Source organism: Pholis gunnellus, assembly GCF_910591455.1.
Source record: "Pholis gunnellus genome assembly, chromosome: 4".
Taxonomy (NCBI): Eukaryota; Metazoa; Chordata; class Actinopteri; order Perciformes; family Pholidae; genus Pholis; species Pholis gunnellus.
In genome coordinates this window covers 19,987,104-20,005,710 of record NC_136530.1, presented here as the reverse complement: position 1 = coordinate 20,005,710, position 18,607 = coordinate 19,987,104, and the positions used below count along the sequence as shown (strand labels likewise).

Below are 18,607 nucleotides of genomic sequence, written 5' to 3'. Positions count from 1 at the left end.
TTGCATAAGCTCAAATGTTTTGAGTTGTATTCCCACTTGCAGCTTGAATTGGAACTGTGTCAAACTTGTTTTTCTCTGCAACAAAGCAGCACGTTGTACCAGAAACTAAACAAGTGTTGACATGTTGTGTTCTGGTTTGGAATCCATCCAAGTTTTACTTGTTGCAGTTGCTAAACCTTAACTTTTCACGTTATGATGTCAGTCCTGCTGGATGATCTATGCGTTGACATTCATTTCAAACACTTATTAATCTAAATTGGCATGGACTGTATATGCAGTCGTGTCCGAAGGATTCTGTGTCTTATGCAAGCGTAGCTGATGTAAGTTGCAACACAGCAGCTGCACAAGGACTATAGATTTTTAGCCTGGTGATTCCATGGATTGTTTATTTTGTCATGACACAGCTCAAATGTTTCAATAACTTGGGGGTCAAAGTTCAGGATTGTGCTGAAGCGTATTATGCGTAAATGAATGTCCTCTGCTTATATATGGCATTGTATCCCCATCCTCCGTAAACCGTCCAAAGAATTTATCGTTGTAAAATAAGAAAAATGCTTAAAACTAAATTGTTATTGCTCTTAGCATTTGAAAGTGCTTAGTTAAGGAAAGGAAAGAAAGATTCTTGTCAAATATCTAAAAAGTCAAGGGTGAAATGAATACAAACCTAGGCCACTGAGTGTGTATACAGACTTACACCCTTACGTTTGGCTGCGCTAATCAATGCATTACTTCAGATAGCTGCATGACCAAACATATTGGCGTTTATAGCTGTGAATTAAGGGCTCCCATTGTGACTACAGCCTGTAGCTGCACTTTAGCTGACACCTCCTCAAAGGTGCCACTAAATGGCAGGGCTGGGGTCAGGGTGACGTAATCAAGACATACTGTATATGCCCCAGAAGTGTCAATGCATTTAACGACGACAATAGTGAGCTGACACGGCTTTGGTCAGCTGGTAGAGTAACAACAGTATAGCTTTTAAATAAGCAGCTTGAGTGGACTTCTAAACACTCAGTGTGTTTATCTAACTTTTAGATTGCAACCACTGTTTCTTTGCATATTGTAAATGCTGCTTTCCTGAACAAGGACTCGGAGCCAAGAGTGGATCAAGTGACTTGCAGCCCACTCACTGCCCCTATTGATCACAGAGGACAGAGTATGACTGCAGGGCCGATAATCTCCCAACTGATAAGCTCCACTGTGCAACTCCTCACAGTAGCTGATTGGTTGGCAGATAGATCAACCGATGCAGCATTCCTTGAAATGACATTGCGCTTTTGGGAGGGGGTTGGGGTCAATGGTTATGTTTACCTGAAATGACAGGATTAGCAGTGAGTGGGTGATTGTGTGTGTGTGTGTGTGTGTGTGTGTCAGAGAGAGGGGGGTTGGGATGTGCCTCCGGCAAACAGTAGCAGGATATAAAAGGTCAACCCATTCCTCTATGGGTATCTCTCCCACTTTAAGAGACAGACAGAGTTGTCCCGGGCCTTAACCATGAAGTACTACATGCTGTTGTCACTGTTGCTGGCGTTGGGGTGCGTGCACGTCCGCGGTGCACCGCTGGCACAGGAGGGCGTGGAGCAGGGGTCGTGTGAAGACGCGTCTGCGATCGGAGCTGCAGGACTTGCTCTCACCAAGATCAACCAGGACCGGCTGGAGGGCTACGTCTTCGCCCTGCACCGCCTGTCCAACGTGCACATGACAAAACATGTGAGTCCAAATGAAGAATGAATGGTTGACGTTAAAATAAAAGTTTGAGTATCAGGCTACTTGTTTTTCCAATAGGGGGTAACAAATAAAAAGGTTGCAACACATAAAAAGCTTAAAAGGCATAAGAGATGATCAAAGGAAAGTGACAACAGGGGACATTTAAGAAGAAAATTATGAAATCAGGATTCAGTCTGCAGGAGCTCATCTGACAGGTCATCCCTAAATCTGATGACCTCTAGTCCTCAATAAAGGACTCAGATGACAAGAATATGTATATTTATTTTATTTCACTATAAGTTAATTATAAGGGGAATAACTATTCAGACACCAGATACTTATGCCAAAGACTAATAATGTGTCACCAAGGACTACTGTTTGGACTACATTGAAAATGCTAGAACCTGATTGTGAAAACATTTTTAGGGCTCCATTCATCATCAGTCATTTGAGCCATCACACAGTGACCCATTGTCCCACCCCAAGATAATTGTTTTCAGGATATTCTCATAATGTGTTATGTACTTATGTGTTTGTGTGCGTCACAGGGAGAGACCGGCTTGGTTTTCTACCTGACTCTGGATGTTGTGGAGACCAACTGCAGTGTTCTCAGCAAGCGGGACTGGAAGACCTGTGAGGCTCGACCCAGCTCGAGCACACCGGTTAGGAAACTCACGCACACACTCCTGAACAGGGTTTAAGCCAAAGTCCACATTCGTGCACGCAGGGTATACTGTTGCAAGATTTATTTAGTCAAGTCTTAAATCAACATGTCTGACCGCTTTAATATCTCCATAAAGAGTAGTTTCTAAATTAGCAGAAGAAGAAGACGTAAGACTTCTTTAGGTACAATGATACAATGAAAAAACAAATATAAGTCAAGTCCTTGTGCACCACACAACAATATGGTATGTGCTTATTATTGTATTGGTCTTTGCAGGTATATGGACAGTGCAAAGTGGCCATCTACATCAGTAAGGTGCACAGAGTGGTGCGTCTCTACAAATACGACTGTGTTGTCAGACCAGGTAAGAAAAAGAAAATGGTGTAATAAGTTATCTAAAGAAGTCATCTAGGTCCACTTGTATATTTAGAAAATGAAAATTTAGTTTAGCTAGACTTGGCTCTTAATAACTTAGATGTGTGCCATATTTCTCTTCTTTTTTTTAAAATACAACTTGTCTAAAATCTAGGTGAAATGAAACTTGAGATTTTGTCAGTGTAAAACAATCTTGTGATATTTTGTGATTCCTCTCTCTGGTCAGTTCCTGGAGCCATGCTGCACAGCATTTGTCCTGACTGTCCGTCTCTTATCGGCATGGATAACGCTAAGGGTGGAACGGCTGTGACTCTCTCGCTGGAGAAGTTCAACAGCGAGAGCGGATTGTCCAATCGCTTTGCTCTGCTCAAAGTCAACCGCGCTCGCGCTGGGGTAAGTTTCCACACGTTCAAAAAGTAGTTTAGCCCTGTGACCTGCATTCATGCCAGTTGTTGATTCAAAATTTTAAATGTTTCCTCCACACATGTTGCATGAAATCGTCCACTCCAGAGAAACCACTCCTGCAAACAAAACACTTTCTCTGTGTTTAATCACTCACTAGGTAACAAACAGTAACCTCCTGCTCTCCCATTGGTCAGAGGCTCTCTAGCTCACTCAACAGCTACTTCACCAACTCCTGATCTCATATTTATATGCCTATTCCTAAAATAAAATGTATTTTTTTTTTGTCTGTGTGTGTGTGTGTGTGTGTGTGTGTATCCAGATGGCCATGTCGATGATTTACTTTGTAGAGTACACCATCCAGGAGACCACCTGCACCAACAGCTCAGGAGCGACTGATAAGTGCCCCTTCATGGACTGCGAGTTCGCTGTGAGTCAAGACCAATTGTTATTTCACATTTTAACATTTATCTCGATCAAATGGGTTGTTTATTTTAACTTCCGGGATTCCTTTTGCTAGTTGTCCAGTTTTCATTCTGGCTTTCCAGTGTTAAGTGTAATAAATCCAGGGGACTGTTTGAGTTTTTAGTGCCTTAACCTCCCGAAGCATGCTCCTCTTTCTCCGAGTCACCGGGTTTATTATAGCAAAGGAGAATACAGTTTGTTTATTTAACTATTCAACTCTAGTAAAGCCACAGGCGCTCGCTCCTCTCTGACTTGCTTTTTCTTGTTCTTCTCTCCTCAGCACAAGGGCTTCTGTAAGGCATCCCTCTACTATCCCAGTCTTGAGGCTTCCGTCACTGTAGAGTGTGAAATCTATGAGCCAGAGGTAAGGCTTGCTCCGCCATGATAAAACACACAGTGTCACAGTGATTTACTTATTCTATTTTCTACTTTCTGTCGTAAAAAGGTAAAAAGCACACATTTGATTATTCTTTTCTTTCTTCTATGAGCAGTAACTGATGTCTTACTTTCATAGTTTTGACGATCATTTCTATCATAGAATCGTAGTCACCGAAGTAATTGCTGAGATTTGGCACAAGGACTTGATCATTTAAACGATCAGACAGGTTGTCTCGCACTGCCTGACTTCTTTAAAGTGATGATCTCAGCAGTATTCTTTGTGATAAAGTAGTTATCATACAGACACACAACAGCCAGGCATACAAAAATAGGATCCCAGTCATGATTAAGTGGAAGTCTCCTTCACAACTTGCTCCAAAAGACTTAAAGAGGGCCTTGCGTTATTCTTAAACAGTTAATTTGATGTCTTTAGGGGTGACACGTATCTTAAATTCCACAAATTAAATTCTCCCACACGTTGGGCTACGACACATCACAGATTGTATCTTTATGTATTCTTCAGGCTGCTGAGACAGAGAAGACACACCACCTGCTGGGCGGAGAGACCGACCACAGCCACCAGGACACACACGCACACAGCCACGACCATGACGGCGTGCACGCTGCCGACGCGACGCACACGCACGACCACGACCACGACCACACCAAGAGCCACGCTCATCACGACGACACCCAGAAGCACGATAACAACAGCGACCACCACCACACACACGACCACGAGGTGGGCAGCGGCCACAGGCACGCTCACGACCACTCCCACGACCACGGGCATGGCCACGACCACGCGCACACTCACCACGCTAAGGCACACAACCACACCACAGACTCGCCCAACCACCACCACGACTACAACCACACCGACAGCGTGCACACCCACGAGCACGACCACGAGCTGGCTCTAGACCACGACCACAAGCACGCTCACCTGCACGAACACGAGCACCACCACCATCACCACGATCACGTCCACGAGGCCACAGCCCACGACCACCCAGAGGGCAAGGTGAGGTATCTGACCGCCATGGACACGCCCGTGACCCTGCCTTCCTTCCCTGACGTCTCCGTTGGCCCTGAGGTGGGAGTCACTCTGCCCCTCAAGCCAGACCCCCAGATCCCCGGACAGGTGGAACCCGTCATCCTGGCCTTCCCCACGGCGGTCTCAGCCAACTGCGCCGCTGCAGCGGCGGGAGAAACCCTGGTGGAGAAAGTCTTCGCCGAGGACCCCATGTTTAAGCCAGCTGCATAAGGTGGCCCGTGAAACTCCTTTGGGAACTGAACGGATCTTAAAACACAGACCGAAGTGAAGACAGGAAAATATTTACAGTAACACTTATGCTTCAGACACATTGATGGACAATGTTACATACCTTGACTGCTTACCTGGGTCATTCTTGGGCAACAAATGGTTAAATATCAACACAAACTTTCCTGTCTCTGTTCACATCAAGCTCCTAATAAAGGCTGAGTGCATTAAACTCTACCTTTTTTTGGTGGGAAATTGGTTCTATATGATAAAATAATAAAATCACTAAACTGGTAATATTGTTTTTACAATCCTCAGAGACAACAACTGCAAACTTTAAAAACTGGTTTAAAAACACCATAGGGAACATTCACTGGGAGGAACTGTACAATTCAGCAGGCACACATGAACGTGTTCTGTGTTTGTATGTCGTCTGTGCTTGGCCACACCGAAATAAATAAATGATTCCACAAATTCGTGTTGATTCACTGCACTTGTCACCGACCTCACTACCGTCACTGTCGTCAAATATCTTGCCGTGAAAATCATCTTTAAAAAGCTAGTGGCTACGTGACACGCAGCGGATGCATTTTCTAAACCACACGTCATCATTACAAAGTGGTTGTTTTATCAATATTCTTGATAATATCCATGTTCATATGTACCTACAGTACATCGTGTAAATAATGCATTTGAAATAATATTCTATTCTTTTTTTAAATAATATTTAAACCAATTCAGAGCATCAAGGGTTTGCATTGCTGCCCGTCTGAGTTTAGCGTCTTTATCTCTTACCTTTTTTTTTATGTGTACAAGAGAAAAGAGGGATACAAAGCTGAAGCACAAACACGACAAGGAGGGATAGGCTAAAGGTCAAGTGAAGTGGACCACTGATATATTCCATTAAAATGAATCATGGTGTTGTAGCACCACATTACATTTCGTAGAATAACATAGATTTGACATTTGTATAATGCAACGGTAGGATATGTTCACAAATCAGTGATTGGATGCCGATTAGCGGCTCAAATAAGTTTATGAAATCCTGTTAATAGACAAACATAAGCTCAGGGGCAGAATTGTTTGTTCACTTCTTCTCTAGAACAAACTACAAACACCCACTCTGTGTACATTTTCTTTGTGGACATATCGGTCACATCAGTACAAAGCTGTTATCTGTGTTCTGTAGCCCTTTAACACAGCCCACGCATAACTCACAACACATTTTGTAAATTTCAGTCAAATTGTATCTAGGCCAAAGGAAAGAAATCTCCAAACAAAATGTGCAATAATTGCACTTGTGTACTAATACGTGGTAATTTATTTGTTATGATCAGCTGAGATCGCAGGAGGCGTTCAAGTCTGACATGACAACATAAAGAAGACACAGTGGCCGATCGCATTCATTGTTTAAAAGCTTTTTATTTTGCAGTTTAAAGAAATACTCCAACGGAGACTTACAAGTTCAAAAGGTCCCAGAAACTTCTTTAACCTGCATCATAATCTCATACTGTTCTTTTGTAGACTCATTTAAATTCTATATTTTACACACACAAAAAGCCCGAAAATGTCAAAAGTCAAATGAGATGGTCATCTCACAAAGACAAGAGCATCTAGTGAGGGTTGTATAAAATGAAATAAAAGTATACTATTGCTGGTAGTGTACTTGTAAGCTTAATGCTCAGTCACTGTTGTCTACTACTACTACTAATACTAATACTATCTGCCCTCTGATACAGTGCAGCATGGACAAAAACGGAACAATAGCCAATACATCATGTAAGTGATCACTGGTTTTAACCTGGGACTATAAAAAATGTTTGGCTCCACCAATGCTACCACATTAGCTGGTTGCATTTGTTGGAAGTGCGGTTAGCTGTTTGAATTTGTCGTTTGCACTCAATGTAAGCAGTTCAGTCTGGCAAAGGTAAACAGTTAACTGCTAGCATCAACAGGAAGCTTTGGATTTAGCTACATTTTTTTGGCACAAATGTGTTTAGAAGATGATTAACGTATAAATGGGCAGTGGAGAAGTGGCTTATGCTGCAGTAAGCCGTTCGCAAAGTTTCTACATTTTGAACCTGGTTTGCACCATGTCTTCATAGTTCTTTTGTAACTATCCCCAGTGCACTATGACCCATCAGCCAGTCCGAGCCAGCCATTGGCCTGCAGAGCAGCAGATAGCAACTGTTTGCTCATCCTTTGGGAAAGAGGGGAAAGTCCAGTATCAGCCTCCGTCCAAACCCTGCCTGGAAAAACTAGGATTACAGGTCTTGCAAAGGAAGATTTACAAGCCTGGTGTCAGTCTAAATGTTAAATGATCTTCCGGGATAGGCTTTAGTGATTCAAGTGGGTAAAATCGCTGGGTTTCATTTGGCCCAATCTGTGTTTGTGTGCGTGTGTGTCTGTCTGTGTGTTAGAGGATGAGTGTGTACCTTCTGGTCCTATGTCTGGCTTTGCTGCAGCAGGGGGGGAGAGCCAGGCCAGACCCTCCAGGCTGCAATAGCCCTGAAGCGGTGAGGGTGGCCGAAGAGGCCCTGGAGCAGATCAACCAGGACCGGACAGATGGATACATCCTGAGCCTCAACAGACTGTACGACCTCTCTCACACTCATGGAAAGGTGAGGGCGAACTCTCTCACACACACACACACACACACACACACACACACACACATATGCACACACATATGCACACACATATGCACACACAAAAACATGAACACGGTTCTACGCCATCTTGTATCTTGAAAGATGCAACAGAGTACCAGCAGCTGCGCAAAAAAATATACATGAAAAGAAACATTAAAATGTGTGTGTGTGTGTGTGTGTGTGTGTGTGTGTGTCCAGGAGATAGGTGGGTCATTCTACAAACTGACCATTGATGTCATGGAGACCAGATGCCACATCACCAGCAGGAAACCATGGAAACAATGTGAAGTCAGAGGCATTGGTGCTGTTCCAGTAAGTATCACAGTCTTTCAATCTTTACTCTTCAAGATCAACACAATTGGTGTTTTTTTGTTTTATATGTTTGTGTCCATCAGGTGTATGGAGAGTGTGAGGTATCGGCCTCTGTTGACCCTCAAGTCAAACTTCACAGCTACTCCTGTGCACTTCGTGAAGGTAGATCAATGGATTCATTTAGAATCCCATTTCTTTTATCATTCATTAAATTACACAAAAAACACACAAATTGTCTGTGATAATGTGTTACAAGCCTATTTTGTTGGCAAATCTAAGCAGCAATTGAGGTGTGAAATCAAAGACGCTGACATACATTGAATTATTTTCTCTGTCTCTGCCCCTCCCTAAGGCGAGTAAACATGTCATCCATCTTTTTTCCCCCCACAATTTGTGAAAGTGTAGGAGGACATTTTTTGGGGGGGTAAAGCAGAGGGAAGCGAGGAATGCTGATGATAGCTGAAAGAGTTCATACTGCAGGATGGAGGTTAAAATCCTCAAACACACACGTTCAGATACTCGACATTGACCCTTCGGGCCTGTTAATGCTTGTGTTTAGTTCCTGCCACTGCGGTGGTGGATGTGTGTCCGGACTGTCCCACAGCTGAAAACCTCAACGAGCCCGTCGTCAAAGAGACAGCCAACCTCTCACTGCAGAGGTTCAATGAAGAGAGCCGCCTGGCCAACTACTTTACTCTGGAGAACATTACGAGAGCCAGTTCACAGGTCAAGAAAAATACCTATTAATCAAGTTATTTTTAATAACTGAGTGAGAAAGTATACATTGAGAAATCTTGACTAAACTACATCTAAAACGAGGCTTTTCCAAATGATTTAGTATTCAACAAAATACAAAAATATAACAATTCTTACTTTGGTAAGTAGTTAACAGGTGCGCAGTATTCTTACACATGTGCGTGTATACGTGTATGCGTCATGTGTCTTGTGTGCTTTGTCAGTGGGTTGATGGTCCATCCTACTTTGTGGAGTTCACAATCCTGGAGACGGTGTGTTCAAAGACGGCAGATGCCAGTGAACCGAGCGGCTGCCCGCCTATGGACTGTCAGTTTGCTGTGAGTCACACACAACGTTGTTGATCCTTTTCATGCTTTCAAACAAGACGCCGCCGTGTTATAAATCCAGGCTCAACCCTTCTCGATTTCTGTTTTCGCTCAGCATAGAGGCTTCTGTTTGGGCTCACACGTGGCCCACGAGGACCAGTTTGAAATCAGACTGCCTGTCGGAAAGAAGGACAGCTCGTATCGGAACCGCAAGCCCGTAGATGTGAAGTGTGAGATCTACGAACCTCAGGTACCTGCTTCAGATCCGTTCCCCCATATTTCAAATGGGCATTATTAAAGACCGTATAGGTCAAGGGGAAAGACTTGCTTATACTATTGATGACCACTTAGAGAAATACCACCCAATTTTGCAGCTCCGCAGATAAAGTTTATGGTACAATATGGTCAGTCTCTCCACTCTCATCCTATAGTTGCTTTCTCGTGTCTCTTCCCCTTTAGGCTGCCGCTGTGGAGGAGCAGGCCCATGCAAAAGCAGACGGTGGACACACTGGGCATCAGCATCACAACCACACACACCTGCACCCCCACGAGCACATGCACTCAGTCACATCCAGCCCAGGCCTCGCTGTCTCCGAGCCTCGGGGAACCCTCGGGACCGTGGTGGACCGGCCTGCCCCTCTCCGGTCTGCCCCGGCGGCAAGCTCATGCCCCGGTCCGCACAGACACAACCTGGGCTTGGACAGACTGAAGCTCTGATTGGGCGGAACCAGGACGGCTGATCTACTGATCAGTTGCTGAAGCTATTTCCTGCATGTTGTAATTAGTTAAGAAAGACAACAAATTGTAACCCAGAAATCAGATATGGGAGGACAGTGAATAACCCTTGTAAATAATCTGAGCGTTTGATTAAAGAATTGATATGGTGAGAAGTTCATTTTTGACATAACGTGGGAATTATTTAGCAGTTTCTGCAGAAATATCTGAAAAGGATTTTCGAATAAATACGCCTAGAAGTGATATAAAAAGATAATGTTTTCTAATCCAGAGACAGGTGTCTGTACACCCAAACAGGAATTGCTAATAGCTCAGAAAATAGCCGGGAAAAAAAACGGAACTCAGATTGTTCAAATTTTCTAATTGTTTGTTTCTTAAAAGATTTTCAAATAATTTGTGAGTGTAAAATTGATTTACACTGTCTTTACTTTCTGTACTTTGTATCTTGATAATATGAATTGCTGTTAAATAATAGTCTATTACAGTACAATGAAGCTGGCAAACACTTTGCTGTATGGTTTATTCCATTTGTTTGTTGTTGTCCATAGACTGACTATGATATTTGAATGCATCCAAATATATGAGAGGTGAATTGTGTACAGTGCAGGAGAAATTATTTTATTTGAATGTCGTTCATTTGAAGTGGGCTCCACTCAACCGCTGAAGAACAGACAGTTCCGTCCAGGCTTCTGAGACAGAGAAGAAACACCACCTACCACCGACCACAGCCATCAGGACACACACGCACACAGCCACGACCACGACCACACCAACAGCCACGTTCATCACGACGATACCCAGAAGCACGATAACAACAGCGACCACCACCATACACACCAAGGGCGTAGGTTTGGTCTCAGCATTGGTAGGGACACTGCGCCCCCCCGCCATATAAGAAAAACTTAGTTGATATTATGTTGAACAGAACTTTATTAATAAAATATATTAACATTTATGTAACTTTGAACTGATTTAAACATAATAATAGTAATAAAACCTTAGTTTAAATACAAAACAGTATTCTGCACCAAATAAATAATAATAATAATAAATAATTAAATAATGGACCGAATGGACCATGTTCAAAGCCTCTATTGTGGACGCGGCCGCTAGGAGCTGTGGCCGGAAGGTCATCGGTGCCTGTCGTGGCGGCAACCCGAGAACCCGGTGGTGGACACCGGAGGTGAGGGAAGCCGTCAAGCTGAAGAAGGAGGCCTTCAGGGCCTGTTTGGCCCAGGGGTCTCCTGAAGCAGCTGAGAGGTACCGGCAGGCCAGAAGGACTGCAGCTGCGGTGGTCGCGGGTGCTAAAACTCGGGCATGGGAGGAGTTCGGGGAGGCCATGGAGAAGGACTTTCGGTTGGCCTCAAAGAGGTTCTGGCAAACCATCCGACGCCTCAGGAAGGGAAAGCAGGGCCTACCCCAGGCTGTTCTCAGCAGGGGGGGGGAACTGTTGACCCGGACGGGGGACATTGTCGGGCGGTGGAAAGAACACTTTGAGGAACTCCTAAACCCGACCAACATGTCCTCTGCAGAGGAGGCAGCGCCTGAAGACCTGGGGGGCTCACCCATATCCCTGGCGGAGGTCGCTAAGGTAGTCAAAAAGCTCCTTGGTGGCAAGGCGCCGGGGGTGGATGAGATCCGCCCTGAGATGCTGAAGGCGCTGGACACTGTTGGGCTGTCTTGGCTGACACGCCTCTTCAGTGTCGCATGGGGGTCGGGATCAGTGCCCATGGACTGGCAGACCGGGGTGGTGGTTCCCATTTTCAAAAAGGGGGACCGGAGAGTGTGCTCGAATTATCGGGGTATCACACTACTCAGCCTCCCGGGGAAAGCTTATGCCAGGGTGCTGGAAAGGAGGCTCCGACCGTTTGTCGAACCTCGGATTCAAGAGGAGCAGTGCGGATTCCGTCCCGGCCGTGGAACAGTGGACCAGCTCTTTACCCTCGCAAGACTACTGGAGGGGTTCTGGGAGTTTGCCCAACCAGTCTACATGTGTTTTGTGGACTTGGAGAAGGCTTTCAACCGGGTCCCTCGGGGGTTCTTGTGGGGGGTGCTGCGGGAGTATGGGGTGCCGGACCCGTTACAACGGGCGATCCGGTCTCTGTACGACTGCAGTAGGAGCTGTGTCCGCATTCTCGGCAATAAGTCAGACACGTTCCCGGTGGGTGTTGGCCTCCGCCAGGGCTGCCCTTTGTCACCGGTCCTGTTCGTGACTTTCATGGACAGGATTTCTAGGCGCAGCCGGGCGGTGGAGAACGTCAGGTTCGGGGGTCTCGGGATCACCTCTCTACTATATGCAGACGATGTGGTCCTGTTGGCCTCCTCGGATCGTGACCTCCAGCATTCATTGGGGCGGTTTGCAGCTGAGTGTGAAGCGGCGGGGATGAGAGTTAGCACCTCCAAATCCGAGGCCATGGTGCTCTGCCGGAAACCGGTGGATTGCTCCCTCCAGGTGGGGACGGAGTGCCTACCTCAAGTGAAGGAGTTTAAGTATCTCGGGGTCTTGTTCACGAGTGAGGGTAAGATGGAGCGGGAGATCGACAGGCGGATCGGTGCGGCTGCAGCAGTAAAGCAGGCGCTGCACCGGACCGTCTTGGTGAAGAGAGAGCTGAGCCGGAAGGCAAAGCTCTCAATTTACTGGTCGGTCTACGTTCCTACCCTCACCTATGGTCACGAACTCTGGGTCGTGACCGAAAGGACAAGGTCGCGGGTACAAGCGGCCGAAATGAGTTTCCTCCGTAGGGTGGCCGGGCTCATCCTTAGAGATAGGGTAAGGAGCTCGGACATCAGGATGGAACTTGGAGTCAAGCCGCTACTCCTTCGCATCGAAAGGAGTCAGCTGAGGTGGTTCGGGCATCTGATTAGGATGCCTCCTGGACGCCTCCCACTGGAGGTTTTCCGGGCACGTCCAACTGGGAGGAGACCCCGGGGAAGACCCAGAACACGCTGGAGGGATTATATCTCCCAGCTGGCCTGGGAACGCCTCGGGATCCCCCAGTATGAGCTGGAAAATGTTGCGGGCGAGAGGGAAGTCTGGGTCAGCCTGCTTGGCCTGCTGCCACCGCGACCCGACCCCGGATAAGCGGAGGAAAATGGATGGATGGATAAATAATTAAATAAATGAATAAAAAACGTTCTGCTAAAATGCCAATATACAGTAACAGTATATTCTATATCCAAAATATATATAAAAAACTTTTCCCAGTTGTGCAGCCAAAAAAGACAAAAAAAATTCTGCAGCACTTAATAGGCTATAAATAAAATGTTTTCTTCCTTTATGCAATTAGTAGTAGTGCTGGGCAACGATTAACATTTGTAATCTCGATTAATCGCATGGATGTTTTGCGATTAATCGCATTGTTATGGCAAAGTTCAATAATGAATTCAAAAGTAGTGTATTGCGCACTTTTATTTGAAAAGTACTGCTATATGAACAATAACATTTGGTTTGCACACTTTAAACAAATAAGGTGCTTTTTAACAGCAGTATTCCCTTTACACAGTAGCAGTTATATTTCTTGCACTGTCTGTGCTCAGTGTGCTGACTGTATGTGAAACGTGTTCCACTGCTGTGCAACAGGAATAAAATGTTTCAATGTCAGAGCATGTGAATGCAGCTCTACTGTTGATCAATATAATTCTGTAACTCCGAGGTGATGATGGTTACCCAGCGATCAAAGAATAAAGACACTTTACGCACAATTTAGGTGTATTTTCCCTTTAACTCACGAGACGCAGGTAGCATGTTTTATACTTAATGTGAATATAATTCATACTTTGTTGGCATCTTATTCTGAAAACCGGATGTTAGTCTGAAGAAACCTGATAGTTGTCTCACGTTAATCTTTCCGCTAACTTTCAAAGTCCTTCGCTCGCTCCCGATCTGTGCGCTTTCAAAATAAAAAGAAACGCGCTATAAATAATTGTCGGCGTTAATTAATGAATGCCTTGACGCGATAATAACGCGTTGACTTGCCCAGCACTAATAATAATACGAATGAGTTTGCAAATATATTGTGCGAAATATTTTTTTCTAACAGACAATTCAAATTAACAAAATATTGGTGGGGACAATTCTTTCGCAAACTTTGGTCGTGACTAGTCCCATATGCAAACCTACGCCCTTGATACACACGACCACGAGGTGGGCGGCCACAGGCATGCTCACGACCACCACCACGGGCATGGCCACGACCACGTGCACACTCACCACGCTAAGGCACACAACCACAGCACAGACTCGCTCAACTACTAGCAGCTGACAGCCCAGTTGTGGGCTAAATCATGTTCAACTAAAAGCTACTGGTACTCGCTTTGGTGTGAAATCATAATATATCATAGCATCAGTTATCATTTCTTATCATCCCAAATCTAAATATATTGTCACACTTTTACCACCCAGTCTAACTTCAATCAACGCTGCATGATAACTCTGATGACGAAATAATTGCTCATTGGCTGTAACTATTTTAATATTTTTTTAGCTACATGCATATTTTGATATTTTTTTGTGATTGGACTTGCAACATTATCTTTAAGTTGTTTAAGCTGATGTTTGTCACAAGTTACTTCCCTTAGGTTACCACGACCATAATGATAAGATTATTAGCCAAATTATTAGTAATTAAAAATCCCTTCAGATGTTCATGCTGAACTATAAAATATCCTCCAACGAACAGAAAGCTCACCTATACGCTCATATGGGATAATTATGTTTATGTCCAATGAGTAATTATAGCTTAACAGAACACGGAAAAAAGGAAACAACAGTTACCTCTTTTAACTGTCTTCTTTCACCGCAGGCTGACTGAGTTAAGCTGTCCACCTTTCTCTGACAGACATCGGTCTAGCTCGCCGTGATCGTATAGTGGTTAGTACTCTGCGTTGTGGCCGCAGCAACCCCGGTTCGAATCCGGGTCACGGCACAGTTTTGTGACCCGTGACTTCTGCTGAAGCTCTTAAAATATCAACAAGATCTAGTTTATTCAGAGATGTTGTTATTATAATGAACAAAAAAGTATCAATGGAACAGCAGAGAAAATGTACACAAGTTGAAATCCAAACATTATAATACTGAACAACTTGTGATTACTTGCAGATAATAGACGTTTTGATATGAGGGAAATAGTGTATGTTTTATTGCACTTTATTTAGTCCATTTGCTACCCAGCAATACATATGTAAGTATACATTTAGCAGCACGTGGACCACCTACTACATAAGACAATATGAAAGGGCCTAATCTGCAAACTATTTGTACCTTTTTTGTTGTTCAAATTAATACAACAATTCTAAATGTAAATTGCAGTACTGCTAGTTAAGTAATGGATTTGAATCATTTCCCCACCCCTGAGGCCTGCAGTATTACAAGTCAATCACAGTGCATATAGGCTGAAGCTGCAGCATGACATCACAGCCAACAGAGGCGTCTGCACAGCAGAGTGTCATGTGAAGATGGCAGCTGATTAAAAAAAAGCTGCGTCAAACATTTACAGATTTCAAAGCAACTCAACACGATCATGAATATATAGTATGAAGTATTTTAAGATATATTAAAAGACAAACACATTTTTTTGTAATTGCTGACACAGGGTGATGATCTAAACCTAGCTAGAATACTTCAAATTGAAATAATTTCTAGTTTTCCACTTGTCTGTCCGACTGAATACAAGAAAAAAGGAAACAACATCAACAAGTTTCAGTGTTGTGTGCTGGAACTATTTTGCATATGTCTCAATTGACCACTATGTGTGTGTGTGTGTGTGTGTGTGCAGACATCTCGTTGCACCTGTAGAGACTTTTCCTCTGGGCCATTACTGAAAATGAATCACACCTCTTGCCCCTTGATAGGTTTACTGCAGCGTGTTAGACACCGGACCGAGTCAATAGGCTCACAACAGGAGAGCAATGCTGTGATTTGTGGCGACAGTTTCATGGGCCCGTTAAGGGCGAAGCACACAATGTGCTCGATAGACTATGAGAGAGTGTGAAACAGCTCAGGAAGAAGAAGAAACCTATTGGACCTCAGTCTCCAGGAGAAGCTGGCTGAATACAGATTCATTTGCTCATTCATAAAAGAGTCCTCTGGCTGCCAAGCAACGAAGTGGCACCATTTTTACAGTCACACAACACGGAGCGCTCCAAGGAACCCGCCCACAAAGAAGCAGCAGCTCATATAGTGCTGTTTTGTACTCTTGACATTGTTCTCTGAATGTGATCGATTAAAGGCCCATATGTGGCCACTTTCATATGTGTCATCAATTGTGTCTTCTGGTCTAAATAAATGAATGCATAACATGCAATACCTTATTACCTAATACTTATTTATTCAAATAGCACAGATATGTGAACAACATTGTGCAGTCTCGCCTCATGTTGTTCAAGGAAACTGAATTTATATATATATATATATATATATAGATGCATATATTTCTAGATCTTAGTAGTAGAAATAGATTATTTTGGTCAGAGAAGTTGTGTTCTGCACTTAATGATGTGTCCACATGGTGGCACCCTTACATCTGTTTTCACTTCTTCACTGTACTGCGTCAACCTGCAACAGAGAGTCACGATGTAAACATGTTGACTGTGCGATATGTTTTATTATCGTTAACAGCCAAGGTGCAGAAAGCAGACTTCCTGATATATGTTGTCCATGGTGGAGGCTTATGAAACTGTCGGGACCGTCAGGGGGTCTCAAGAAAATGTTTGACTCATGATAGATACGGGATACTTTCACCTCTGAAGGCTTGTAAAGAACAATTAAATGAAATAACTGGAGTAGGAACAAATCCCTGTGTAATGAAGTGCACACAGCTCGTTTCCACACTAAGGCTTTCAAACCTTTGATGAGGGAGTTCAAGTAGACATTATTTGACTTTCACTCTCCAAACTGCACAGTGAACTGTGTCATGTTTTAACTGCTGCTGTTTCTGAACTGTTAAGCAGGTTGTTCAACATAATGGGCATATTGACTTCTTCTCCGGATTGAAATATGCCAACATATTGAATCCATTCCCATAATATTTTGTGCATTCCCTGACTTTTTATCTAGTGCCACCATGAGGATCACATGTGTGGTTTGAAGTGAAATGTCTCAACAGCTATTTTGCCATGATATATAAGAGACATTCATTTCCACCTCAGGATGAAAAGCAATAAGCAGTGATTTTCCATCTATCGCATAACTTGTTTTTTTGGTTTATTACCAAATTCCCACAAAAACGAATGTCAGCCCTCTCAGCTGTAGCCTACTTTGTGTTTACTGCTAATTAGGGAACGTCAGCGTGCCAACATGCTAAATTAAGAGGATAGAAATGAGGATCTGAGCCTTGTTATTGTGAACATTTAGCTCAAAGCACCGTTGTGCCTATGTGTATACGGACCCACAGAGCCGCTAGCATGTAGGCTGTAGAATTAGCAGTTGACACACTTTTGGTCCATTTGTGCAGCATCTGCATTTTTTAATTTCCTTTAGTGGAAGTGTTCTCTGAATTTTCAAAATCGGTGAAACTGTTTGGCTGAAAAGTGAGTTTTTCTTATGATACTAACCTTCATTCATTTTCTATACATTTCGTTATAATTCAGGACGCAAAAAAACAGTAGTCCCATGAGCCCCTAAGATTAAATATAGTAAGATAACAAAGTGTCTATATCTCAGAAAAGTGTTTGGTATCTATGAACTCATAACGAGATGAATATCAAATATATGCACACTTATGCAGTGTAAAACAAAATCCACATTTTTCATAAGTCCTTTGACTATTTATGAGGTTATCTAAAAATGCTAAAGATAAACTGATTGATACTTGTCCAAAGTACGTCTGTGGCAGATTTCAAGACTTTAAACCAACCAGAACAAATGATATGTGTATTTCTGGCATTCTTCCGTATCCTACTAAAGACAGTTTTACTCTATCGGCCATGCCACATGAGTTAGACGAAGTGAGAGTGTTTCAAACTGTTTGGCACGGACGTCACAAGCAAAGCATTGACATAGTTTAAGAAACCAAAGCCATGAGATAAGTCTGGTAGGTGTTGGTTGTTCGGAAAAAGTTCTCACTGAACCCTCTGGATTCATTGCAAGCCAAAATGTAACCAAACATCTCTATGTAGGGATCGTCTTTTCCCAAAAAATTGAAGCCATCCAAAGGAAGGCATTCAAATAAATGCTACGTTTAACTCAGCTTTCCATTTCTTGCCTCGACGAACACCACAAAGAGCCATTCGACAGCAATCCGGGCACATTCGTTAATTAACGCTGGGTTGTAAGAGCCTTGCGTGTACAGATTCGGTAGGCTCCATAAATCTTTGCTTGTGTATCGGAGGCAGATTACATCCGTAGTAATCTACCCCCCGAGTGAGCTGCAATTTCCCAGTTCAGATAATATCCCATGTTGTAACACAGCTCCGAGCACAATTACTGTAGAAATGAATTGTTGTCATCTTTGTTCCCTCTTTGACTGTCTTCTTCACTGAAACTCTCCCAGGATAAGTGGATCTACTCCTCGCGTTGCCCCACATTCTTTGAAATCTCCATTATTAATTCATCTTAAGAGGCCCTCAAGATGTGTAAGGGCTCTGTGTGTGTGTG

The 18,607-nt window shown here is 43.7% G+C and overlaps 2 protein-coding genes across 2 annotated transcripts; both read left to right on the top strand.

The window, feature by feature from the left end:
* Positions 1-1,471: 1,471 nt before the first annotated feature.
* Positions 1,472-5,715, top strand: fetub (fetuin B). The gene is made up of 7 exons (XM_079157562.1): positions 1,472-1,710; positions 2,256-2,369; positions 2,648-2,735; positions 2,973-3,139; positions 3,471-3,578; positions 3,894-3,977; positions 4,515-5,715. The coding sequence occupies exons 1-7, from the start codon at positions 1,495-1,497 to the stop codon at positions 5,256-5,258; spliced, it is 1,521 nt and encodes a 506-aa protein (XP_079013688.1). The 5' UTR covers positions 1,472-1,494; the 3' UTR covers positions 5,259-5,715.
* A 1,963-nt stretch (positions 5,716-7,678) lies between these two features.
* LOC306694543 (fetuin-B-like) lies at positions 7,679-10,082 on the top strand (the record flags this gene model as incomplete). Its single annotated transcript, XM_079157444.1, has 7 exons — positions 7,679-7,876; positions 8,105-8,218; positions 8,302-8,380; positions 8,778-8,944; positions 9,178-9,291; positions 9,395-9,529; positions 9,739-10,082. The coding sequence occupies 7 exons, from the start codon at positions 7,679-7,681 to the stop codon at positions 9,994-9,996; spliced, it is 1,065 nt and encodes a 354-aa protein (XP_079013570.1). The 3' UTR covers positions 9,997-10,082.
* Between the last annotated feature and the right edge of the window lie 8,525 nt (positions 10,083-18,607).

Coding starts and splice junctions, on each gene's coding strand:
- fetub (XM_079157562.1), top strand. CDS start 1,495: ATGAAGTACTACATGCTGTTGTCACTGTTGCTGGCGTTGGGGTGCGTG. Junction 1,711..2,255: donor ACGTGCACATGACAAAACAT/GTGAGTCCAAAT, acceptor TGTGCGTCACAG/GGAGAGACCGGCTTGGTTTT. Junction 3,579..3,893: donor TCATGGACTGCGAGTTCGCT/GTGAGTCAAGAC, acceptor TTCTCTCCTCAG/CACAAGGGCTTCTGTAAGGC.